At 42.8% G+C, this 26,915-nt stretch overlaps 1 protein-coding gene across 1 annotated transcript in view; it reads right to left on the bottom strand.

Annotated features, from left to right (window-relative positions):
- The window catches only part of LAMC1 (laminin subunit gamma 1), a 175,117-nt gene that overhangs the window by 24,999 nt on the left and 123,203 nt on the right, over positions 1-26,915 (bottom strand). The window contains exons 7-19 of the mRNA XM_048482484.1: positions 26,467-26,565; positions 22,991-23,127; positions 22,220-22,342; positions 21,940-22,129; positions 21,006-21,118; positions 18,028-18,249; positions 16,508-16,696; positions 12,137-12,382; positions 11,123-11,276; positions 5,499-5,641; positions 2,871-3,049; positions 1,366-1,522; positions 273-478 (exon numbers count right to left, since the gene is read on the bottom strand). Coding sequence (XP_048338441.1) covers positions 273-478; positions 1,366-1,522; positions 2,871-3,049; positions 5,499-5,641; positions 11,123-11,276; positions 12,137-12,382; positions 16,508-16,696; positions 18,028-18,249; positions 21,006-21,118; positions 21,940-22,129; positions 22,220-22,342; positions 22,991-23,127; positions 26,467-26,565 — 2,158 coding nt within the window. The remainder of the gene's footprint in view (positions 1-272; positions 479-1,365; positions 1,523-2,870; positions 3,050-5,498; positions 5,642-11,122; positions 11,277-12,136; positions 12,383-16,507; positions 16,697-18,027; positions 18,250-21,005; positions 21,119-21,939; positions 22,130-22,219; positions 22,343-22,990; positions 23,128-26,466; positions 26,566-26,915) is intronic.

Here is a 26,915-nt window from a genome sequence, read left to right on the forward strand (position 1 = left end):
TACTATGTGGCATCAGTTATTTTGGTTCTTCAAGCTATCAAGAGCAGCAAGCCATAATCTGACTAGTGGAAATGTTATTCAGCTAACTTATTTGACCTCTATAATTTCACTAGGCATTGTTCATACCTTTCCAAGGATACAGAAACTCAATTTATAAAACAAGCATACAAGAAAGCCAATATTCATTTTAAGAGGGTTGGCATACTTATATAACCACAGCTACTTCAACCAGGTAGAGTGAAAGTTCACCACCGAGTGCAGAGCTCACTCACCACTTTGGAAACTGCTTCCGATGCTCTCGCCAGCTTATCTGAAGCAGTTTTGATCAGTTGAGCTGTGTCGTCCACCCGGTTGCGGGCTTGTCCAGCAAGGTTTTCTGTATCTGCTACTGTCTTCTGGATGTTTCTTAACCGGCCAAGTTGACCAGACAGGGTTCTGTTGATCTCATGGAGACGATCCATCAAGCCCTGATCTACATCTGGGTACAGATGAAAAAATTCCAGAAACATTAAAGGCATAGGAAAACCTCATTTGATTTCAGGAAAAAAAAGGAAACTTGGAAGGAAACTGGATTATATGCCCGAAGAAGGATTTCACTCATTCTAAAAGAGAAAATGTTTCATATTAATTTCTTTTTAGTGCTCTTTCAAGTTTTCCATATTTCCCACTGGTAAAATGTGCACCCCTCCCTCAGGACAAAACAGGGGGTGTTTTCTCTCCAAATTTTTCTGGTTTTTACCTGTACCCTCGCATCTCTACCTCTGTGAACACAATATATTAAACATGAAAGTTGGTGTATAAGTTTTCTTCATTCATCATGTTTCCATTAATCACACAAAGATTGGCAAGGATGAAAATAAGGCAACTCTGAGCAGGCTTTAATGATTTTACAAATGCAAAAAACAAAAAGGCAGAGGAGAAATGCAGTGGCTTCCAGATGTTGCAGAGGTTTAGACAATCTGCCAAGATCTAGGCAAGGATGAAGACGAAACCATCTTGAATGAAAAATCAACTTGATGTTGCACAAATCTGAGATAACCCTAAAATGTCTCTAGATTTCTTCACAGATCAGTGGAAATGATTACAGCAGAATCTCTTCAAATTCTCACTGCAACTCACTTTTCCTGGGAAACCTCTTGCTTTTCTCAGCTCCAAAGTAAACAAGCTGCCCTTTATGGAACTTTTGAATTACCAGTTTTAGAAAAGACAGGTCTCAGATACAAATATCAAAAGTCGTTATCATACCAAGCACTGGGGGCACAGTACTGCAAACATCACTTTCCAGGATCCTGCCTCTCAAGAAACATTGTATGGGCTAATAAAAAGGGTGAAATAGTCTTAAAAGTAACAAAAGCATCCACATACCTTTGCTGTTTTGGGCATTCTTAAGCAAGTCCATGACATCTCTCTCTGCTTCCTTCAACCTGTCTTCAAAGGCCTGATCTGTTATGGCATCATCACCTGTTCCTAGGTTGGCTATAAGGTTTTCTAGCTCCTGCAATCTCTCTCGCTGTTCTGCCACCTAAACAGGAAGGACAGATGAAAGGATGGCTAAAGGAAAAGATCTCTGTACTAGGGCAGATGAGACAGGTGAGGTACCAAGCATTTACTCCAGCAGGTGTCACTCAATCTCTGTGGAAGCAGGTGTATAGGTGAAATAGGATTCCACGTGGCCGCCTATCACAGAAAACTCAAGTGGGAGAGATGTAATGTCAACATCCAACAATGAATAGCCTGAAAGGCACCTACACTGCTATCGTTCTGCAAACTATGTGAAAAAGAATTATTCAAGGGGCATGCTATAATGGAATGAATCAGGAACGGAACAGAATTGTATGTGTTAGGTGTTAATTGTTTATTATAACCACTGTATGTATTATGTATTAACTATTTATTATATGCGTGCCCTCTATCCTAGAACTCACCTCTATATTTGGCACTCAGGGCTGCATATCACACAGGCATCAGAAAGTTTTCCTGCCAGTAAAAGCCTGGCAAAGTGAAAACTACAGTAAAGGAAATCATCACTTTCCCCAAGTACCAAACACTTCAGGGCTTACAAATGCAAATAATTCTGGCCAAAGGAAAAACATACAGGTTACCCATCTTACATCCCCACCTGGGGACAGAGACTATTAAAGCCAATAGGCTAAATCATTGTGGGTTTTTTCCCTCTTGACCAGGAAGAGCTAAAGTTGTCCAATTATTATCTTGAAATCTGAACTGCTGAAGGAACCAACATTGCAACCAAACATAATGCATCTCCCAATTCTGGTAATTGCATCAGCAACAATGGGAAGGCATTACAGGTCATTCTCACCAACTAAATAGATGCTTGTGCTGCAATATGTGACTCCTGTGTTATCCTCAACCCAGATAATAAACTAAAAGGTTCAAACACAATAAAAGAAATAAAAACAAGAGCAAAAGATCCTCTGAAGATGCCAGCCACAGACGCAGGCGAAACGTCAGGGGAGAATGCTGCTAGAACACGGCCATACAGCCCGGAAACCACACAGCACCCCAGTGATTCCGGCCGTGAAAGCCTTCGACAATACAAGAGCAAAAGATCTTTTTTTTTTAAAAAAAACAACAACAGTTCAATGCTAGCGGAGACCTAAAATTGATACACATATCCTGATATAACCAGGGTTCTCTCTACTTAAAACATTTGGGTGATTAAAGAAGTTCACACTGCATGTAAAGGTGGCCTGACAAATCCATCGGTACGAAAGTTTTGGATTGGCAACAGTGAACATTTATTATTTATAGCATAAAATCCCATGTTGCTCTGGACCTGCCTGTGCTGCAATCCCAAGTGATTTCCCAGCCTAACAAAGTAAACAAGCCATGAGCACACAATTCCCAACCTTGTCTTTCACCAATCTGTAGCAGGCAGGGCACTCTTGGCAGCCTGGCCAGGACCGGTTGTAGAAGTAGTTCTCTTCACACTGGTCACAGCGAGTCCCCACAAACCCTTGTTTACACTCACAGCGACCATCCTCTTTACACTGAAGAGAATAAGAACCTTCTGGGTCGCAGTCACACGCTGTGGAAAAAGCCAGAAGAGTAAAAATCATGACGAGGTAGAGATAAGGAACAAAATGACCGAGCTGATCTCTTCCTGAAAGTACACGAAGTGCTCCGTGATGCTTTAACACTCACAAATCTGAATCCCTAAAGCGCCACTAATTTGTTAGTCTTAAAGGCATCACAGCACTCGAGCCTGTTTCAAAAATTCACAAACAAAACACTCAGAACACACAGCTGCCCATCAGAATATGGACAAGCTCAGTTCTCACAAACAGCAGATTAGGTGCGCTGGTCTATGTCTGGACTGTACCACTTCTGGTGGGGATTCACATTAGAAAATGCTCCTTTGCACATGAGCAAAGAAAATTCCTTGGGCACAGAAAAACTACCCTATCACAGAGAAAGGGGCTCCAGCCTAGTCTTCTCCTTGACATAAGGGCGGGACGCGTCACCTCATCTGCTCTTTACAAGAATTAGGGCACAGAACAACTGCTTCTTGTGTCACATTTTAAGAACATAAGAAAGAGCCTGCTGGATCAGACCAGAGTCCATCTAGTCCAGCACTCTGCTACTCGCAGTGGCCCACCAGATGCCTCTGGGAGCTCACATGCAGGATGTGAAAGCAATGGCCTTCTGCTGCTGCTGCTCCCAAGCACCTGGTCTGCTAAGGAATTTGCAATCTCAGATCAAGGAGGATCAAGATTGGTAGCCATAAATCGACTTCTCCCTCCATAAATCTGTCCAAGCCCTTTTTAAAGATATCTAGGTTAGCGGCCATCACCACCTTCTGTGGCAGCATATTCCAAACACAAATCACACGTTGCATGAAAAAAATGTTTCCTTTTATTAGTCCCAATTCTTCCCCCCAGCATTTTCAATGTATGCTCCCTGGTTCTAGTATTGTGAGATTTTAATGCATTAAATTCATTCAGATGAGGTCAGGCTCATGTTACATATGGTAACAATGGATATTTTTTAGTGATGAATTCCTACTTATCTTCAAGTTTTACTTGCTAGCACAAGACGATAACACACTGTGGCTAATGTAGGCTCTACCAGCCTTCTTTACAAACTAGAGTTACTGGAAGCAGCAGCGTGGTTGGATGCGCAATCTGCCTCCCTTCTCCCGAGGGATTCCTCCCCTCCTTCCATTCTTGCCAGCAATAAACATGGCTTCATATTTTATGTGAAGCACTGTAAACAAAGCCTCCTATGCTCACTTAAATCCGTTTTGTTTTTTCAGTCTTTGCTTTGTGAGGACACCATGGCTGGCATTAATGCATATTCAGTGTACACAAGGAAGGGAGGAGAGGGGAAATGGCTCTGGAGAGCCCAGCAAGTCAGTCCTCTGGCTGACTCGGAGTTTGTAGGGCACCATCACTCAAGTAAACATTTCATTTGTTCTTGAAATATTAAGGACGCAGAGACTGGAAGATTTAGATACATTCCTATGTATGTCCCAATTTTTCACACTTTGCACGTTCCCAAGCCTGCGCGAGCGGCTAAAAGCCACATTCCACAGTAGAGGCGTAGGAGTCAGAAAAAAAATGGGTCAGTTCTGGGACAAAATTCAGCACAAGTATTTGTGACAAGGAGCAGCAGATGGGTTACAAGTAAATGTAACACGAAGGCCCTGGAGGAGAAAAAGACATACATATACGGCACAAAAACAAACAAACAAAATACATTCTCATTTGACTTGAAGTTCACACAATGCACAAGAAACAGACAAAAAAATGGAGGGGAGACTTGTATTATGCTCTCAGCCAGGAATGAGCAGCCACAGGAAGCTCGTTTCCTCCCTTCCTGCCAAAATGAACTCGCCTTCAGCTGCCTGTTGTCAGGACTTGCAAGAGCCACCCCAGACCAAGGTTCTTTTGACACCTCACTTTACTCAACCACGATTCATCCCAAATATCAACAAAAGGGCCACATAAGCGCATGGTTCAGAATACCCCACAACCATGATTTCATGTGCCCTTTAAACAAGATTCACCCTCCGAGCAATACCACCGCCAAGAGAAAACCAGGCAAGAAAGAACATAAGAACGAGCCTGCTGGATCAGACCAGAGTCCATCTAGTCCAGCACTCTGCTACTCGCAGTGGCCCACCAGATACCTCAGGGAGCTCACATGCAGGATGTGAAAGCAATGGCCTGCTGCTGCTCCCGAGCACCTGGTCTGTTAAGGCATTTGCAATCTCAGATCAAGAAACATTCTGTTAAACCAGTCATACTTTCTTCTTCACCCTTCTCCCCCATCTTATGTTTCTAGTTGGTAAGCCTGAGGCCCTCTATTGAAACAAACCACTTTAGGAGATGGTTTCTTAAGCATAAATATAACAAGATAACCAAAGCATAAATATAACAAGATAACCAAAAGCAAGCAGATCCAGAAGAAATGGAGGAGGTCCACAAACAGATGCAAAATGAGATGGAAAAACTGTGTTCCCCGCTCCCCCTTACGTTTGCAGCCTTCAGGACCAAATCCAAAATGGTTGGCCTCACACCTCTCGCAACGCTGGCCAGTGATCCCCGGCTGGCATTCACATTGCCCGGTCTGTATGTCACAGTGTCCGTCAGTGGAACCCAGTGGATGGCAGTCACACCTAGAGGAAGTGAGGTGGTGAGTGGTTTTGAGCATCAAGCACAAGCACATGGTTCAGAATATGCCACCACCATGATTTCATGTGCCCATCAAACGAGACTCATCCTTTCCCCAAGAACAGGGGTTTATAACCTGCGGCTCTCCAGATGTTCATGGACTACAATTCCCATCAGCCCCTGCCACCATGGCCAATTGGCCATGGTGGCAGGGGCTGGTGGGAATTGTAGTCCATGAACATCTGGAGAACAATCCACAGAACTGCTGGCACAGGTATGGGATACAAGATGTCAGTTAATGTGTCAGTTATTATCTAGCAACAAATGCATATGAAGAAGAAGAAGAAGAAGAGGAGTTTGGATTTATATCTCCCCCTTTCTCTCCTGCAGGAGACTCAAAGGGGCTTACAATCTCCTTGCCCTTCCCCCCTCACAACAAACACCCTGTGAGGTAGGTGGGGCTGAGAGAGCTCCAAGAAGCTGTGACTAGCCCAAGGTCACCCAGATGGCGTGTGTGGGAGTGTACAGGCTAATCTGAATTCCCCAGATAAGCCTCCACAGCTCAGGCGGCAGAGCGGGGAATCTAACCCGGTTCCTCCAGATTAGATACACGAGCTCTTAACCTCCTACGCCACTGCTGCTCCCTATGATCAAAAAGGTCTCAACCACACGCAAGAAACCCACAGAAGGAATTTTTGAGTTTAATAAATTAACTTGGTAACCAATTCTTCAAAGTCCACAGTTTGAAGAGCATTCATCCTTAGTTTCAAAATGACAGAATTAAAAATCTTCACGTAGCCTAACCAATGTCTGAGCACTTGCAAACTTGTGTGTAAAAAAAAAATAAACACAATAATGTTTTCACACCTCTTCTTAGATAAGGAGACAATGGAGAAGACTTGTAAATCTGCTTTGAAAAGAACATTATGAAAATCCTAGTTTTGACCATCCTCCCTTTCAGCCCAGGGTAAATATTTCGATTTTATTGTCAAGGCCTGCTGCTCCAGCTGCATCCAATTAGACGGACTGCCTTGCATTAACCATAGAAATCCAACAACTAATAATGCAGTCTGCTAGTGCAGCACAAATATTTACAATTACCAAGCTCTCTTTTGGCTCTAATTCTTTGAGTGATTAAACCGTTGTTTTTGCTTGCTTGCTTGTTTTGGCCTACATTTTGTTATCTTAACACTGGTAAAAATTCAACAACTCATGAGTCGACCCAATTTTTAATGTATTATTTGTTTACTATAGCTTCACAGATGCATAAGCAGATGACAGGCCCATGGCCCAAGTTGCGGCAGAGTGCAACGAGCTGTTTTTTTCATTTCATGATTATTATGTTGCACGAATTGAGTATTTCATTACACAATTTATATCTCGGCAGAGGGAGAGAGACTAAGATACAGTAATGGGGGATGCTAAGAATATGACAGTTGTAAGTGTCTGGGGTTAATTTCTGAAAGGACTTTGAGGGCAGGCGAGAGAGGACGAGTGAAGCCACGTCCTTCACAGAACAGGTTTGAAAAGAGATCGGAAGGAAGGAAAAACAGGGAGGTGGTATGGTGTAGTTGTTCTGGAGAGGAGGTTCCAGGACTAAGAAGCAATATGGGAGAAATGGCAGATATATTTTTGAAGTGAATTTCTTCAAGATGCTTCTAACTAAGAGTTTGCTTTAACAAAATCTATAACATATGTTTTTCCTTTTTCAAAACCAAAAAGAACTCTGTTTCATCTGTCAGTTGCCCTGATATTGAAGAAAAGAAGGAAAAGGACTCTGAGGCTCTTTCCGCACAAGCGGAATAGAGCGTCCCAGGGACAGCAAAAACACATCCTGATCTCCTTCCCAAACTTTTTCATCATCTCCCTGTCTTGTCTGTTTGGGTTTTGGTTGTTTTTTATTTAAGAGCCATTGAATCAAGCAGTACTGCAGGAAATTGGCCATTGAATCAAGCAAACTTAGTTGCAAGGCCATTAGCCGCTATTTTCGCACCAAAGGTCATGAATTTGTACCTGCAGCCATTAAGGCATTTAATGCTAAAATCACCATGCAATTACTATACGGAATCCCACTGTGGATACAAGCATGGAGCTGCGATATGGAAAGAGTTCAGTCATGCTTTCTCTATAGTATACTCGGCTTACCTCACTCAGTCCCATATGCTGCGGTCTGTTTGGAGGTGGGCCAACATCTACTCCATACAAGAGCATGGTGCATGACCTTCCAATTCTGGATACGATTGTGCTTTAACAACTGTCACAAAAGCTTTACCTACCAGGCTCTTTCTTTCATAGCCAAAACCGAGTGGTGGTCCTTTGTTGAGGCGAAAATCCATGAAATGGGTCTATCCTTGGATGCATTGGTTTTAATGAATGCCAATGAGCTAAAGCTGACTAGTCAAAACAGATTGTGTGACCGAGTATAGTCACCTGATGCAGCAGGCTAATAAACGCTGCTCTCCCTTGCACTTGGGTATACCATTAAAACCCTATACCATGGCCAAGTATTTCCATTTGGTCTTAGAACCCAAATTGCGACGAGCCCTGACCCTTGCCAGGTGCAATATTCTCCCTTCAGCTACCACTCAGGGCAGAATACAGAAAGTGCCTTTTAATGAAAGATTTTGTCCCTGCAGTTCAGCTTACGAAGAATCAATCCAACACGTGATATTACACTGCCCGTTACACAGTTTAGCCAGGAATAAATATCTAAACCCGTGGTTAAAACCCCCCATTGATAATATTAATCTATCAATTGTGGTAACGATGTTGGATTGTGGTTCTGCAAGTGTATTGGAAGCGCTGGCTAACTTTTTGTGCTCTGTCATCAGCAAACGGTTATAACTGTACTGGAGATTGTATCATTACACTGAGGTCGCCATTTTTCTGGTATATTGCTGCTGTTTTAATTATGCCATTAAAGGTTTATATATATATATATATTTAAGATTTTGAGCCCCAGAGCAAGACCTGCCTCTTTAGTGATGAAAGCTGCTTTGAGAGACAACTGCTGGAAAACTCTGTATAACATTGTTGAAAACCAGCAGAAAAAGCATCCTGATGCTGTGCTCATTATAGGAGGAGACTTTAATCATACTAATTTAAAAACAGTGCTCCCTAAACTCTACCAGCATGTTAGGTGCCCCACTAGAGGATCCAATACATTGGATAAAGTGTATACCAACATTAAGGATGCCTACAAGGTGATACAATTACCACACTTGGGTCAGTCAGACCATTTGTCACTGTTTCTGGCACCAGCATATATTCCACTTGGGAGGCGGGTGTTGCCTGTAATAAAGACTGTAAAATCCTGGCCTGATGATGCCTCTAAACTACTTCAAGATTGTTTTGAGACAACAAATTGGGATGTTTTCTACCACCCAGATCTGGAGGAGTATACCACTGCTGTTCTGAGTTATATCACCTACTGCACAGACACTCTTACTGTGGATAAGCGCATCCGGATTTACTCCAACCATAAACCCTGGATGACAAGGGAGGTTCAGCGACTTTTGCATGACAGGAATATTGCTTTCAGATCTGGTGATGAGGCAAAGTATAGTGCGGCGAGAGCCAGTCTCAAGAGAGGCATTCGACAAGCCAAGATGAGTTATAAGAGAAAAATTGAAGATTATTTTAATAATAACAACATGAGGCAGGTGTGGCAGGGGATTCAACAAATTACCAATCATAAACCAACCAATGACATCTCTGTAGATGGGGATTCTTCTTCTCTGGCAGAGGAGCTAAATCACTTTTTTCCCCGCTTTGAAACAGGTTTATCAGAAGGAGATGACACACAGCCACTAGGTGATTGCAGCTCACACCTCACTGTGGAGGAACATGAGGTGAGGCAAGTTTTGAGGGCTGTGAATCCAAGGAAGGCTGCTGGAGCGGATGGCATCCCAGGTGGTGTGTAAAAGGAACGCGCTAACCAACTGGCTGGTGTCCTTACTGGGATCTTTAATCGATCTTTATCCCAGTCCACCATTCCATCTTGTTTGAAAGCTTCCACCATTGTTCCACTACCAAAGAGATTTCCTGCTGACAATCTTCAGGATTATAGACCAGTGGCACTCACCCCCATCATCATGAAGTGTTTTGAAAAACTGGTCCATAGGCATATTAGTTCTTGCCTTCCAGATACATTTGATAAACATCAGTTCGCATATCGGACTAATAGATCTACGGAGGATGCCATTGCCATTAGCCTCCACACAGCTTTGACGCATCTGGAACAGCAGGGGAATTATGTGCGAATGCTCTTTGCGGACTTTAGTTCCGCATTTAATACAATCTCGCCACAAAGACTGGTGACAAAACTTGTGGTCCTTGGACTCTCACATTCAATCTGTTTGTGGATTAGGGACTTCTTGTCTGGACGTTCCCAGAGGGTTAGACTGGGAAATCGGGTTTCCTCAGTTCTTACTCTAAATATGGGAACGCCACAGGGCTGTGTGTTGAGTCCTTTACTGTTCACCCTTTATACATATGATTGTACTCCTGTCTATCATAGTAACACCATTATCAAATTTGCTGATGACACAACGGTGGTGGGGCTCATCTCTGGAGGGGATGAGTCTGCCTATCGGAATGAAGTGGACCGACTGCTCTCACAGATTGCAGGAAAATAACCTGGTTCTTAACACTAACAAGACAAAGGAGCTCATAGTGGACTATAGAAGGAATAGCTCAGAAATTCAGCCCTTGACTATAAATGGAGATCAAGTGGAGCGGGTGGCTAGTTTTAAATTTCTGGGCGTTATGATTAAAGAGGATTTGACCTGGGGAGTACAGACTGCCGCGGTGGTTAAGAAAGCCCAGCAAAGACTGTACTATCTGAGACTTTTAAGGAAGCAGCAACTGGATGGAAAACTCCTGGTGTCCTTTTACCGCTGTGCTATAGAGAGTGTCCTAACCTACTGCATCTGTGTATGGTTCTCCAGTTGCACAGTGGCGAATAGGAAGGCGCTCCAAAGGGTGATCACCACTGCACAAAGGATTATCGGCTGCCCTCTCCCCTCCTTGGAAGAAATCTATAATGCCCGAAGCCTAAATAAAGCCCAAAATATTCTGAGGGACCCGTCTCATCCAGCACACTCTCTTTTTAAACTGCTACCATCTGGCAGACGATACAGGGCCCTCAGAACTAGGACAAAGAGGTTTAGAGACAGCTTCTACTCTAGAGCTGTGGCTATGCTAAACTCCGCTGCTTCATATTGATGTATTTGGGGCTGTGTAGGGATGGGTGGAGGATGATGATGTATGAGTCTGAAATTGTGTGCATCGAGGAATGCTGCTGTAAATTTCGTTGTGCGTGCACAATGACAATAAAATGCTTATGCTTATGCTTATGCTTATGGAAAAGCATCACGTAAGTTTAACAAATAGAGCTAAATCACTATGAAAATGGCATCTGCTAACTGCAACACCCATGTTTGATATGCTACCCTGCCTTCCAATGTCAAAAAGGACGAGCTCACCTCTCACAGCCACGTCCACTTTGCAAATTGTAGAACCCAGGCTCACAGGAACTGCAGGCCCTCTCAATGACATGGGGCAGGCACTCACATTGACCTGTTACTTGATTACAGCTCGTCTGCACGTTCACTGTGCCGTAAGGATTGCAGTTGCAAGCTGCAAGAACAAAAAAGGGGAGTGTTGACATGTGCGTTATGAGAAGCAAGGTTTCTGAAACCCCCTGATAAGGGGATGCAAGGTGAGCGAAATAAATCTCTTACATCCTCCCTTATAGAAAAAATGCACAAGATAATCATCTGCAGAATTTCTAGTCTGCATTTCAATATTTGCTTTATGTGCACAACACAAGTTTTATTACATGCTGAAGACAAAACATGTCAAACGGTACAAAAGGTCATCACTACTCACAGGAACCATTTTGTAACAATCAGTTAAAGACATCCACTAATTTTAGAAAACATTCCTGATTTGGCCAGTCCACCTTATTCCATCTAGTGCCCTTTTGTCCTACCTTCCTCCAAAATGCTTAGGGTGGCATACAAAAGTGCCCCTGAAGTAATTTGCGGACTGTACAGTATTTAAATAAAGTTGCTTCTTTGTGTTAATTACCTCCACTTACATTTCACTCATCATGTGAGGTTTGTACATTAAAGTTTGCTTCATAAATATCAGAAATGTGAGGGAGACATGAAGGGCAAGAAAGCTACTTGTGCTACATTTTTCTTTCACTTGCAAAAAATTATGTGGAGCAACTCTCAAAGATGAGGATATCAGGTTCATGTCCCCTGGATCACAAGTTACTGCAGTATCATGATTTTTTTAGTACAGTAAAAGGTTGCAAGTAGTAAGAATTGAGCCAAAATAACACTCAGCCCCACCACCGAACATGCGATGAATCTTTAAAAGGACCAACCAAAATGATACAAAACAGCACACGAGCAATCAAGCTTGGATGATCCTAAGAAAAAGCGGTTACATGTTTCTTGCTTTTGATGACACACATGAAAGAAACTTACCTTTGCACTTGTCCTCTGGATTTGGGGCTAAGGGATTCCCAAAGAATCCATCTTTGCACCGGTCACAATAGATGCCAGCCGTATTATAGATGCATTTCAGACATTCTCCTGTCAAGCGGTTGCAGTTACCAACAGCATTGGGATCAATGTTATCACTGCATAGACAGAGGCGGCAAAGCCGGACTGGGCCGTTCTCACCAAGAGGATCCCCAAAATAGCCATCGTCACACAGCTCACATCTTTTACCTGCAAGAGCAGAAAGTAAGGATTTTTCCTCAAGATAATTCCAGAAGGTATTCATCTGTTGCAGAAAAACTAATCAGAAGTCCAGGGTCACTTTGTTCTTAACTAACTTTTGGTAGCCCTTAAAGCAGCGATTCCCAACCAGGATTCTGTGGTATCCTGGGGTGCCGTGAGCATGTCCCAGGGGTACCGCAGCAATGCTACCGGCCCTCCTCACTTTGTGGTGTCTCCTGCCAGCGCCAGCAAGGACATGGAGCTGGCCCAGGGGGCAGGGCCTGCCGCAAGGTCAGCAGCCAATTCCCACCCCACCTTCCCTGTGCGTCCCTTCATCCTGGAAGAGGAAGGTGGGGGAGGGATGGCAGGGGTACCGTGAGATATGAAGAGTGAGGTCAAGGGTACCGTGACGTTGAAAAAGTTGGGAAGCACTGCCTTAAAGTACCACTGGAATTATGTTTATTTTTTCCTTCAGTATATACATTTTATTTTATGCCTATTAAAGGTTAATGATGATGATGATATAAATTTTATTCATATCCTGCCTTTATCCCTAGTGAATACTCAAAGCACCTTTCATTGTTTTCCTCACCTCCATTTTACCCTTGCAACAATCCTGTTAGGAAGGTTAGGCTGAGAGAATGAGACTGGCCCAAAGTCACTCAGCAGTCTTCCTGAGCAGGGATTCAAACCTGGGTCTCCCCAAGATCCTCGTCCAATATTCTAATCAATGCACCACATACACAACACCAAATAGAATTTTCAATGCAACAATGCAAATACTCCCATCCAAACAGAAGATGTGCACGATTGAGCCAAAAATAATAAAACACTCAACATTATGTTAATCTACCTTTAATGTTTCATCAGAATCTTAGCCTCATAATGACTTTAAGACAGAGGTTGGCTGAAAGATCATGACTTAGTTCAAGGACACTTGATCAGCCTTGGAAAATCTGAATGTGGGTCTGCCATGCCCGTGACCAATGCTCTAACCAGACAGCTATTCTCAGAATAGAATGTTCAACTGGTTATTAAGACAGCCAGGATTATGGAGTGGTTAGAGTAGAAGTTTGAATTCCTGCTGTGCTATGGGAGTGGGCCCAGTCACACATGCTCTCAGCCTAACTCTCTCTCAGGGTTGTTACAAGGATAAAATGAAGGAAGGGGGAATAATACAAGCCACTTTGGGTCCCTGCTGGGACAAAGGTGGGGTATAAATGTAGAAAATAAATTTAAAATGCAAGATTAGCTGACAAGTAACCAAAAAAAAAGGCACTTGGCATTCCTGACAGACAGAAGAGACAGTGTCGTTTCCTAGAGGCTAACAAGCTAATAAAGGCAACACAGCATAAACAAACAAACAAACAAACAAACAACAAGGAGAAGGAAGTTGGAAGAATCAAGAATTCATAAATCAATGGAGGGGAGGGGGAAGGAGTAAACAAATGGGACATGAGGGAAAACGAGAGAAAAGGGGAGGGAAGATTTGATTTGATGACAGAGAGAAAACTGGATACCGAAAACCGTAACAATGTAATAGAAGCGTAAAGAGAAAACAACTGAAAAGTAAAATGAGTCCACATACTGAAACCAAAATAAATATTACAGTAAAAAGGAAAGCAGCGGAACAAAAATCGAAGAGCACACAGACCATGAGCAAGCTTATGTGGCAGCATCTTGGAAAATGCATATTATATTCACTTATTTACATACAGCTAGCATTTCATAGCCAGAGTTCAGTACAGTAAGAAGCAATGAACTTTGACATACTTTCTCTTTCTCCCAGTAACAGAAGATACCAGCAAACAGCTATTGTGCTAAGACTTTGATCTATCAGGACAAATGTGCTGAATGGGCAACTGGGGAGAGGGAGGAAGAGAATGTATTAATCATAACTTCTTGAGGATATGTTCTTTCCTCTCTCTCCTGCACCCACCCCCCATCTTTCTCCCAGCACACATGTCAAACTTGCGGCCCTCCAGATGTTATGGACTACAGTTCCCATCATTCCCTGCCAGCATGGGGATGGTGGGAACTGTAGTCCATAACATCTGGAGGGCTGCTGGTTTGAAGAAAAAGACATGAAGTGAATGTTTATACTTGTGGCTTGGTACAATTGACAGCAATATGAAATTCTGGGGACAAGGTTGACCCAGGGTACCAAATGTCTTATTAAAATACTAAATTCTCCTCCTTTGCTTAAAGTCCAACCTCTTTTTGATCATGTATCACATGCATTGCATGTTCTGGACTTTTATATGCTTTGCATGAACTGGGAAGAGCCTTAAAAATGATGTATTAATTATATATGCAAATTAATGTGTAAACTACTACAAAGTTAGCAACCTGCTTTTGTGCTGGGCTTCTGATCTTTGAATTATAGAGAATTCAGTTATTTTCGGCTGCAGAAGAAAATAAACCCTCCTATTTAATCACAGTCTTGCCTCTGAATTTCTATTTTGGCTGTTGAGACTCTGAAGTTTCAATATCTGGTGTTAAGTGGTAAGGAGAAAGATCAACAATTGATCTACAGCAGCCCAGCTCAGAAGGGAAGTGAGGCACATGAGATTATATCTAGATAAAAGCTCATAGACCAGTTCCCACATGCTAAAGCATATATATTGACAGATAACAAAAGACTTAGCTAAGAGGAGCATTTCTTAATGAACTCTTGACCCACACTATATTATTCTACAGCATTCATTCAACTGGCTTCTAGGATTGCCATATTTCTGCAAAGTCCTGTTAACCCAGTATTGACTAGTTACCATAATTGCCATCTGCCCACTATTTGAGAGTGGTGGAATGAGAAGCCAACAAAAAGCCTGAACTTCAGAGAGAAAGAAGGGCTTGGAGCCTCCATATTCCTCCATCACTGCAGCCTTCCAATTTCCTTCCTCCTTACTGTTCCTTTGAATCGATGATTTTGCATGATTTAGGGAGTGGGGGGAAATGGCTTTCCTTTAGTGTGACTCTGCTTGCGCTGCTTAGGATTCAAGCCCAAGTCTGTACCTCAACAGTTCAGGCTGGTAAGAACTACAAAGAACTTCAACCCAATCCATCATTCAAAAAGGCCCCATTAAATTGCTTCTGTGCTGGCTTGCACAACCCTTCCGAACAGATCTGGAAACTATCTGTGGACATGGACATAGGCTGAATCATTAGGCAAGAATCACAGTCCTCATTGCTAGTGGAGGGACAGTTTTAAACTACCCACCCAGACATGAATACAGATGGTGGGAAGAGAGTGTGGAGTGGTGAAGTCATGAATTAGGTAGGAAAAAATCCTATTTAAAGTATTTTGCTGCTTCCCTGGATCATAGCCTTTGACGCCAAATTCTAATTTACTGGGGGGCGGGGGAGCTAGGCTGACAAATAAAAGGCACCAGGTTTGTAGCCACAGAGTCCTAGAGCTTAATGGTCATCTAGTCCAACCCCCTCTTCAGTGCTGGGAATCCAAAGATAAAACATTCTTAGCAGAAGGCTGCCCAACCTCTACAATGAGACCTCCAGTGTGGTATAGGCTCCTCCCTGACCTCAGCTAATTGACTCCATTGTTAGGAATAGTCTTCTTATGTTTGAACAAGATATACTTTCCTGTAATTTTAGATCTTTACATCTCCCTTTGCCCTCTTCCATTTGACTACCTTTCAGGTAAGCCCTGAAAGTATAAGTTGGTTCAATTGCCATCAATTGCCGTTCCTTGGTTTTATGTATAATATGCATTTTATGCTCCACGCCCATTTGTTACAGTTTTTTCCTCCTTTTGTACCCAGATTTGTCACAAAATATGGTCTGCAGTCAAGCTGTATCCTATGACCGCTCTTTATCAATCTTGGAAAGACATAAGGAGCTTAGGTTAATTTTTCCTGGACTGGAGGAAATACACTACAAAGTCTTCTACTAAACGCATCCAATAATCATGCTTCAATAAAAAACAAATACATTCAGCAATAATTATGAGAGACACGTCACACCGCCCAGAGCCCTTTGGGGATGGGGCGGTATAAAAATCCAAAAAATAAATAAATAAAATAAATATAAACAGTGTTGCCCCCAATGCAGTACTGCAGGACTCTGGCATTCAGCATCTCTGTGAACACAGCAGAAACTCCATATAAAGCAGTGTACCTGTGGTACCAACTGGGCAGTTAGTACAAACCACCTCCTTGGTTTTGGGCACTATGGCGCAGCTCGAGCCCCCCGGACAGGGACACGGTTGACAATCTGAAGAAGTGCCCACTGTCGCATCTCCATAGTAGCCATCACTGCACTTCTCACAGTGAGGACCTGCTGTGTTGTCTCTGCAGTCGCACGCTCCTGTATTGAAGTGACAAATGGGGTGGGAATGCATTATCCAGCATGATGCAGTTAGCTGACCTACAGGAGCCTCTTCTGACTCAACCATGTGATTGGCATGTACACAAAAACACTGTCCATGGTGGGAGATGGGAAGGCCAAGGCAGGGGCTTGTAACCTGTGCCTCTTCTACCCAATGTGGCTGTTGAAGCAAAAGTGTGCTGAAGGGTAGGTGGGATCATGGAATCACCTGTATGTGAAGCCAGAGTCATCGGACTCTGGAACTTCTTAGAGGTGCTTCAGAGACAGGGAAATGCCAGAGGTGAACGATTGCCAGAAATCCAGGTGTGAACCATGTACAGATATATTCCAGTGCACGAGAACAACTGTGTAGGATGCTTACTACTTATTGTTACATTTTATAAGTGCCATTTATCAAAGAAGGACTCACAATAATCAGTTTTTGAGCTGCAGGAGTTTTATAGATTACTGTTCAACATGGCAATGATCAGTAATGTTAAGCTGTATAATTTCAGCTATGCAAATATTGTGTTTTATTATAATTAATTATCAAATGTTTCAAGGTAATTTGTTATAATTGTATATGTTATATGTTTTAATTAGAATGCATGTAAGCTGCCCTGAGCCTGACATCAGTCAGGAAAGGGCTGGGTATCAAATTTAATAAAATTAAAAATAAATAACATAAACAAATAGGTTCTCTCATACAGGACGTTTTGATGATGTTCTAAATGTTGACTCTCTGGTCATAGAAAGGTTGCTTATCTTGGGTCAAGAGGTAAATCTAGATAAGGAGTATAAAACAAGGGAAACACTGAATTGTCAAAGGCTTTCATGGCGGAAATCACTAGGGTGTTGTGTAGTTTCCGGGTTGTACGGCTGTGTTCTAGTAGCATTTTCTCCTGACGTTTCGCCTGCATCTGTGGCTGGCATCTTCAAGGGAAACACTCCTCCATGATTCAGGCAGATGAGGAGTGTCATCCCCGGCTTTCTGCCTCAAAGTCTCAAACTAGAAACTCTGACACTCAGAGCAAATCACTTTCAACTTAATAGTGTGATGGCAGCTTGCTAGAACAGACAGCTACTACCCCAATTCTCTACTGCCAAGAGATGCCACTAATTTAATTAGGTGGAAGTCAGTACTTCAGTTGTGTCAGGTGACTTAAGGGGCCAATAAGATCCCAACAGGCCTTATAAAGCTTCAAATGCAGCACGTGAAGTCCAGGTTGAGACTTTAGTTCCCTGAGATCACTTGAAAAAAATTCATTCCCTTGTCGCTTCTGTACTAATTATGGCTTAAGAACCCTTTGCATCCCTGAGACAGTTCTTACCGGATTCACGGTCACAGATATCACTGTGTCCGTTGCAGAAACATGGCACACATGGACTATAAGGACCAAGGCTAGGGGTTTCTCTCCTGTAGCCCAGGGCACATTCTTCACAGAACTGGCCCAGGTAACCTGTGGGACATGTACAACTTTCCACCCATGGAGCTGTGATTCCAGGTCCACGTCTAGCACTCGTAATGGTGACATCATCCAGATATGCAGCATCTGGAAAAAATGGAGAGAAGCAAAAATCAGCATACATGCATGTCTGCAAAGTTAATGAAGAACCAAACAACTTGCAACACTGAGGATCTGTCATCAGTCTTGAAGCCAACAGCTGCGGAGGTGGGGAGATGATTTAGAACTGCAAAAGGTGAAGTTTAACTCCTTGCTGTTACACCATTTCCTAAACCCACCTCAGCTACTTTGAGTTCCAAGGAGGAGGGGAAAAAGCAATCTATCTTTTTTTCCTTCTTCCTATGGGTAACAGATCTTCAAAGAGTTTCAAAGAGTTTACCCCCACGCCCCCGGCCCATGCACACACTTTGGTTCAGATCTATAGTGCCACCTTTTTATTAAAGCATATGTCAGGGAATCCTTTAACGTCATGCTGTCGGTGCCTTTAAGAGGAAGTGTGAATATTTAAAACTAGCAGAAAAGTGTTTTGTGCTTGTGCTGAACAAAACAGTGGGCTCTAGGTGGATTAACAGCACCCACTGAGAGGGCCAATTCCGTCTGCCTTTCCTCACCCTTGGCCACCTTTTTTTTGGTCTGTTCTTTCGCTTATTCTCTGCCTGTCACTCTCCATCCTGCTATCCTCAATAGGTACCCCTCTCTTGGCAAAGTTGGATCCTGGCTTTGGCAAGGGAGGGGGAGCCAGCAGGGTAACTCTGAGCAAAGAGGGACAAAAGAATGTAGTTTAGTGTTGATGGAATACTGTTCTCCCCTTCCACCTCCACAATAAAGAATAAAGCATTTACTGCCTTGATCACATTTGATTACATCATTCCTTCTGCTTATATAAGAAGGGACCATAAGAGCGCCGACCCTCTGCAGAGCAACTGGGCAGACAACCAGCCAACCTGACTTCCTAATCCCATCCTCTATGAATATATACTGCAGGCCTTCAAAAAAAGTGGATTTTTACTAAAAGAAGAAAGGAACTGTCGTGTCGCTACTAGCTTCAGGAATCTCTTCCAAATGGGCCCATGTCTGACAGCTACACACTAGTAATTGTTCCTAGGAAGGGCTCTGCTTCATTTACTCAGCAAATTTTATAGGCCTATGTGTTGGTGAAAGGATATTTACATTTTGGGTAGCAACTGTAGATATCGGACCACAGTTCTAGGTGCCCCTGCATGTTAGCAATGAAAGGAATGTTAATTATGTTGCTGTCTTTCTGTTTTCCCACTCCCTGCCACCACTACCCCCATCTCCCCAGGTAAAGAAATTTCCCATAAGTATGTGTTGTTTCGTTTCCCCAATTCTCCCCCAAATTCCACACATATTCGGCGTGACTTACCCTTAACTACTTCTGCACTGCATCAACCTCAAGTTAAGTTATGGGAATCTAACATCAAAACAACACAGACCTAAACAATTATGTGGGGAGGCAGGAAACAGTCAACTCAAATTAAAGATCCATACAGTCTACCACACTTCAGATTATAAAAAGCACACATTAGCCTTTGGACAATTTCAACCACATAAACAGAATTGAGTTAGCCATGTTTATAATTAGACTCTGATGAAAAAGACAATCCAGTCATTCTGACTGCAACAATCCCTACAAAATTGCTATATCTGGATGGCACAGAGTGCATTAGTACCGGGTTCAGGTTATAAGAGAGAACTACAAATCAGCTCACTAGGAGAGGTCACAAGGCAAGTTATTCTCTCAACCTCAGCTCCACACACGCTAGAGCTGCAGCTAAGGGACAACGTTAACCTAACTGTATAACCTATAAAATTGGCATAATGGTTAAGAGCAGGTGCATTCTAATCTGGAGGAACCGGGTTCGATTCCCTGCTCTGCTCCTTGAGCTGTGGAGGCTTATCTGGGGAATTCAGATTAGCCTGTGGACTCCACACATGCCAGCTGGGTGACCTTGGGCTAGTCACAGCTTTTTGGAGCTCTCTCAGCCCCACCTACCTCACAGGGTGTTTGTTGTGAGGGGGGAAGGGCAAGGAGATTGTAAACCCCTTTGAGTCTCCTGCAGGAGAGAAAGGAGGGATATAAATCCAAACTCTTCTTCTTCTTCTTCTAAGCCTCTTTGAGTCTCCTACAGGAGAGAAAGGGGGGATATAAATCCAAACTCCTCCTCCTCCTTCCTCATCTTCAAAGATGGGGTTCAGGGAAGCTCCCAACATAATTTCATGTACAAAATATGGTAATACAAATTAATATAACCATAATACAAATTAATATAACCATAAAACAATTAAAATACTCATCCCCATCAACATGAAATGTATCATACAAATTTCCTAAGTTTGGAGTCGCATTTCTTGTCATAGTCTAACAGGGGTTTTATTCCTCAAGCCTGCTACATCAGTGTAGCACATTTGCCCATTTATTTCAGCCTATTCAATGAGAGAGGGAGAAAGGGAGGGAAACATAAGGAGAGATGAGAAGGAAAGAGAGGGAGGGGGCAGGTGAAAAAGATAGGAAGGGACATAAAAGAGAAGACATATACCAAGAGGAAGGGAAGGGCAGCCAGATGAAACTGAGCATGACATCTGGATATTTACTAAACTCACTCATTTGGCTTTCAGAGTTACTGATAAAATTTTGCAATCATTTTTTCCAGGCTTTTTCAAACCTTAAGAATTAGTAGCAAAGATAAATACACCTTATCACAACATATCTAATCGCTATGACTGTAAAGTAGATGAATGCCCTATTTCTTTCCTCGTGTTTTAAGAAGCCAATAATTTCCGCAGCTTCTCAGTCTGATCTCGCAGCTGCTGCGCTGACTTACTTCTTTCACTGTAGGTCCCACGAATCTTGATAGCTGTTAAGTTATGAAGCAGTTTCTGGAACTCAAATGGCATTAGAGAAGGCCTCCAGGGATAGTCGGTTGCTTCATGGAGTCTATGGGGAAAGAGGAATATTTCTTTTTCAAGAATCCAGACCTACCAGTGAGCAAGATTCTTCCACAAACTATCGAAGGAAGCTGTGCAATGTTATTGTGTTGGGAAATCTGCCTCCCTAAAGCCTAAGTAACGGTGTTCTTTGTGTATTTTAGTTTCAGTGTTCCAATTCATGTCTTACTCCTTTGTTGGTATCCCAGAGGTCCTCTGACAGAGCTTTACTTACTGTAGTCTGCCTGCCAGAGCCTCGGGGCTCATGGCTTGTCCCTCCATCAAGATTTCCACAAACTTTCCTAATCCAGAAGTGACTCAGCAGTTTCTCAAGCAAATTATTGCACCCATGGTCCTAACTCCTCTTAAGTGCCTTGATACAATTTTAGCATACAAACATACATAAGTTCCTCTAAAAACATCTGGTGGTCAGGGACTGCACAGCAAAATGTGAAGCCTAGATCTGAATTATACATGCATGGCAGGCCAATCTGTGATCTTTGTTCAAACTGTACTGCTAACATGCAAAGCGAGGATATGAAAAGACAACAGATGGGAGCCAGAAAACAAATGCAAACCTGATCAGCATAAGAAACTATATTCAGTGGAAGATTGACCTGCAGACTGGCCAGAAAGCTCACAACGCAAGCTCTACGGCTGAAGACAGCAGCGTAACAAAGTACGCAAATAAAATAAATAAACCATTCCCTTCCCAACCTAGGCCTGCTGTGCTCAAAAGTTTTTGTTAGATTCTGCCTATAAGCAGTTGGGTCTTCAACCAGCTGTAGACATCTCCAATAATAAAGCACACAGAAGCACACACTCCCTCACCTGAAGGAATACTTCAGCGAGTTCTCACTAGGGTAGGAGTTGCCTTGAGCAATGAGAGGTATAGACACTCTCAATCCAGCACCTTCAAGAACTATATCCTCAGCAGAAAGGCGTGTGTCTCGCCTATCAACCCGAAAGGAGAATGTCAAGTTTTGGCCATAACTCAAGACTTGATTCCCAAGGAACTTGCCTAAAAGAAAAAAAAATATGTGAAACTTTAACTGCAGATATTATTATATCGTGAGAATGTGTAAACAGTCGTACTACTCTAACTACATACCTGGTGCGATGAAATAGATGGGGAAAGGTGTTTCCGAGACCACAGAGATTTCTTGAGTTTCAGCAATCCACTGAACTGAGACTTCAGAGCCATCTCGTTGTTCAGCGTGCCAATCTTCCTCTCCTGATGGCCACAAGAAGAAAGTTAACGGTAAAGCAACTCACCACTTCCTGCAAGACACTAAATGGAGTTCTGAGAACCCTCAGAGAACCCTCAGAGAACCCTCAGGGAACCTTCTGAGAACACTAAATGGACTTCTGAAATAATTTGTGACAAAACCACTCCTCAGAAGCAAAGTGAATTTTTTTCTGGCCAGCAGACACTATTACTTTTCTGCTATTGGGACTAGTTCAGCTTCTCAGAAAAGCTCTTTAACCTGAAATATACTGGGCTAAAATGTTTTTTTAACAAAATTCTACTGAGTTCAACTGAATACTTGGCTAAATTCAAAACAGCTATTTAAAAAAATAAATAAAAGCCCAACTGCACGGTTTATACTCCAGATTGCTTGGCAAGCGGGACTTTCTATAAGTTAGTACTGCCAAACTAATTTGCTGCAAAATCTACATGATTCTTTCGCTGTCTTATCAGTTGATAGTTTTACTTAGATTTGATTCATACTGCTGGAACTCTTAAGCATGTTTGATCATAGTTCACTTGGAATGCGGCACTGATGCCTCACAAACAGAAGATAAATTATTGCAAAGCTTTATAGTTTGCATGATAATACACATCTCTTGTCCATGTCAGAATAAAAGCCAGAATTTTTACCGCTCTGGAAACTGGAGGTAATTCTGTAGATGCTGTAGCCAATGGCATTAGTACAGACTGATGAGTGTCCAAAGCAGAAGCAGGGAGTACATCCCCTGGGATTGACTTGATCCAGATTAAAAAAGCCAGGCTTACACCTAAAAAAAAATCCAACACATTTGTATTAAGTCTCCGTACGCCCTTTCTTCTGCATTCATGCACACATTCTTAGGAGTCTCTTTTAACTGAGTCATGGTGCCAATGTGTCAAACAATCATGGTAGGGAGGGTGCATGGCTCGATGGTAGAATGTGAATGCAGAAGGTTCTCAGGTTCAATCCCCAGCTTCTTCTATTACAGGATAAATTAGCTGATGAAGTAAAGATCTTTGCCTGAGACCCCTGAGGGCTGCTAGCAGTCAAAGGAGACAACACTGACCTTGAGGGACCAAGGGTATAAGAAAGCATCATGTGTTCATGTACTATGATAGTAAATTGTCCCTTTGTGCAAAGTAACTATAAATATCCAGGAAGCGTGCAAGAAGGGTAGTCAGGTACAAATTGCCTTTTCCCTGTGGTGTAGCTGCTAAAATGTGGGTTTGAATCCTACTGAGATGCCACGCTTTATACACCAACGGTGCCTGTTGTGAATATATCCACATTATACCACAGTTTCCAATAGTCAATAAGTGTAGTTTAAATGACAGATGCAAATCCTTGAACTGTATGCATGTCAGGAGAACAACAGCCCTCTCAGAAGATCTTTTCCATAGATAATTACATTTATACTTTGCATTTAACCTGGAAAATGCATGTATTTCCCCCACGCTATGTACAAACCCCACAAAGATACATTTCTCAAACAGTAGATGAGATAGTAAACCTGGGACTTGTGAACTGTTACACTTCAGACTGCAGGTGGGGCTCATGTGACTGCTATTCCATATACACACACAGACCCTGCAGACAAAAACTGCAGTCAAAAACAAATGGGTACCACCTTGAATTTTTTGGAATTGAAGATTATCCATTCTTGTAAACCCATACCTACAAGCTGAAGAGGTGCTGCCAGAATGTAGTTCGCCAAGACAAACACTAACACGATTATGCTGTGTGATTTGCAGCCAAATTGCTAAATTATTTAAAAGAATTGCTTAAGGAACAAGGAGTGTCCCTTGAAAAAATTCACAACACAGAGCAACTCTAGTTGGACTCTAAGGCAGGGGTGTCCAACTCTGGCGCCCCAGATGTTCATGGACCTTTGATTTCCACTGGCCATGCTGGCTAATTGACCATGCTAGCAGGGGCTGATGGAAATCGTAGTCTATGAACATCTGGGGTGCCAGAGTTGGACACCCCTGCTCTAAGGTCTTATACTGGGTAATACACATCAAGCTTAAGTGAGAAGAAACACATTATCTACAGAGCGAATGTGGCTCTAGGAGCTTCAACAAAGTACAAAAAGATTTAAGACCACTGAGCCTATTTGGCACCTAGGCAGAGGTGTTCCTCCCGTTGGGCAAAGTGGACAGTTGCCCAGGGCGCCCCCTTGTGGGGGGGCGCAAAAAGTGCAGGTTCGTTTGTGGGACTTTTTGTATTTTCAGTGTTTTTCCGTTTTTGGCCTGCAGAGGGCGCTGTTTTTAGGCTAGAAGCACCTGAATTTCTGGGATTTTTCGGGAGACTCTCCTAATGATATCACCCAGGTTTGGTGAGGTTTGGTTTAGGGAGTACAAAGTTATGGACTCTCAAAGGGAGTGCCCCATCCCCCATTGTTTGCAATGGGAGCTAATAGGAGATGGGGGCTACACCTTTGAGGGTCCATAACTTTGGACCCCCTGAACCAAACTTCACCAAACCTGGTTGGTATCATCAGTAGGGTCTCACGAAGATACTCTGAAATTTTGGTGCTGCTATCTTAATAACTGCACCCCTGACAGCAGGCACCCCCTAAATTTCCCCAGATTTTCCTTTTAAATCCACCCCCTTTCTGCCAATGCTTGTTTTCTTTCTTTCTTTTATTCTCTCAATGCCTAATAAAGGTGGTTGTTGTTATTAAATCCACTCCCTTCGGCATGGATTTAAAGGGAGAATGTGAAGTTCCCAGTTTAAACATTGAAAGTGATGCTGTTTCAAGGTGGGGGATAATCCACCCCAAAATAGCATCACTTTCAATGTTGTTTAAACTAGGGACCCCAGATTCTCCCTTTAAGGTAGATTTAAAAGGAGAATCTGGGCTCCCTAGTTTAAACACCATTGAAAATGATGCTGTTTGGGGGTGGATTCCAGCATCATTTGTTTAAACTAGGGAGCCCAGATTCTCCTTTTAAATCTACCTTAAAGGGAGAATCTGGGGTCCCCAGTTGAAATCACATTGAAAGTGATGCTGTTTCCCCAATTGGGGGGACTGGATAAAACACCATAAAATGTTTTCATAGCAGTAATAAAACATTTTGAAAGCATTTTGAAAATGTTTTCAAAAATATTTCTGCTGTGTGGCATGGCCCATTACTGTGTTCAGTGAGTTGTGAGTTGGGGCATGTTCTATAATGTGATGGTGACTTTGAAATGACCTGATGGAAAAAATCATTTTTGGTCACGGTGGCGGAGGGTGGCCGCCCGCGACCAACACAGGTTTTGCCCAGGGCTCCAGTTTGCCTAGGTACGCCTCTGCACCTAGGCCTTACCTTGTCAATGCTTCCAGGGTTTGTGGTTCACACACTGCTCCCTCAAATTAGAACTGGTACAAGGTTTAACTCTGTCCCTCAGTTGTCCTGGCAGCCGAGAGATACACATGCAGACCGCAGTCTGGAATTAGATTGTAAGGCTTTGTTCCCTTTGAGTGATGGGACGGCTGAGCAACAGCGTGAAACCTTGTACCAGTTCTAATTTGAGGGAACCGTGTGTAAACCACAAGTCCTGGAAGCATCGGCAAGGTCAGGTTTCTACCTGGGTGCTGACTAGGCTCAGTGATCTTAAATCTTTTTGTACTTTGTTGAAGCTAGTAGAGCCACGTTCACTCTGTAGATCAAGTGTGCACATTTCTTCTCACTTAAGATTGATGCGTATAGTTGAGAGCATCACCCAGTATAAGAGCTTAGAGTCTAACTAGAGTTGCTCTGTGTTTTGGATTTTTTCCAAGGGACACTCGATGTTCCTAAAGCAATTCCTTTAAGTAATTCAGCAATTTGGCTGTGAGCCACACAGCATAATTGTGTTAGTGCTTCATGTTACAATGACCCCCAATTGTTTCTTGCTATGAAAGTAGTTTACCACCTTATCTGCTGTTTGTAGGAAATGAGCCAATGTTAAGTTGGGTAGGACTGGCCAAGCTGTTCCTATGCGATCTCAGCGATGTTCTCTTTCCAGCTAACCTATTTCACCAGATATATGCGGATTCAACTGGGCAACTCCCTTATATTTCACCGGACGTTTCAACTGAGATCCCTGACGGACTGGCCAACATTTGATAATCCTAAGACATATTGCAAAACCAAATTACCTCTCACAGTTGAACCCTTCTACGTTGTCCTTGCAGGCACAGCGTCCCGTTTCCACGTTGCATTCACCTGTACTTCCAGCAGGGTCACAAGAACATGGCCTGAAGAAAAAAGAAAAGAAGCCAGTCAGAACACTAGGGACTATAAGATGTGGTATAAGCATCAGGAGGTGGAATGGGCTGAACTATTTCAGACTGAGGGCGGGGGGCATTTTAAATATTCCCCTGCAAACCAACAATCAGCATGGAATGTTCTAACCCAGCCACTTACATGCTGTGCTGGTTTCCCACTTACAGGGATTTATTCATGACTGGAATGTCAACTAATGGATGCCTTCCCCATAGTGTGAAATAGTACAGTCCATTCAACCACCTCTGTCGCTTCATTACCACCCCACTGTGATGTCTAATTGAACCAAATTTCAAGAGCCTACATTCTTTCTTGATGCAGC

The sequence above is a fragment of the Sphaerodactylus townsendi genome, unplaced genomic scaffold (assembly GCF_021028975.2).
Source record: "Sphaerodactylus townsendi isolate TG3544 unplaced genomic scaffold, MPM_Stown_v2.3 scaffold_18, whole genome shotgun sequence".
Classification (NCBI taxonomy): Eukaryota; Metazoa; Chordata; class Lepidosauria; order Squamata; family Sphaerodactylidae; genus Sphaerodactylus; species Sphaerodactylus townsendi.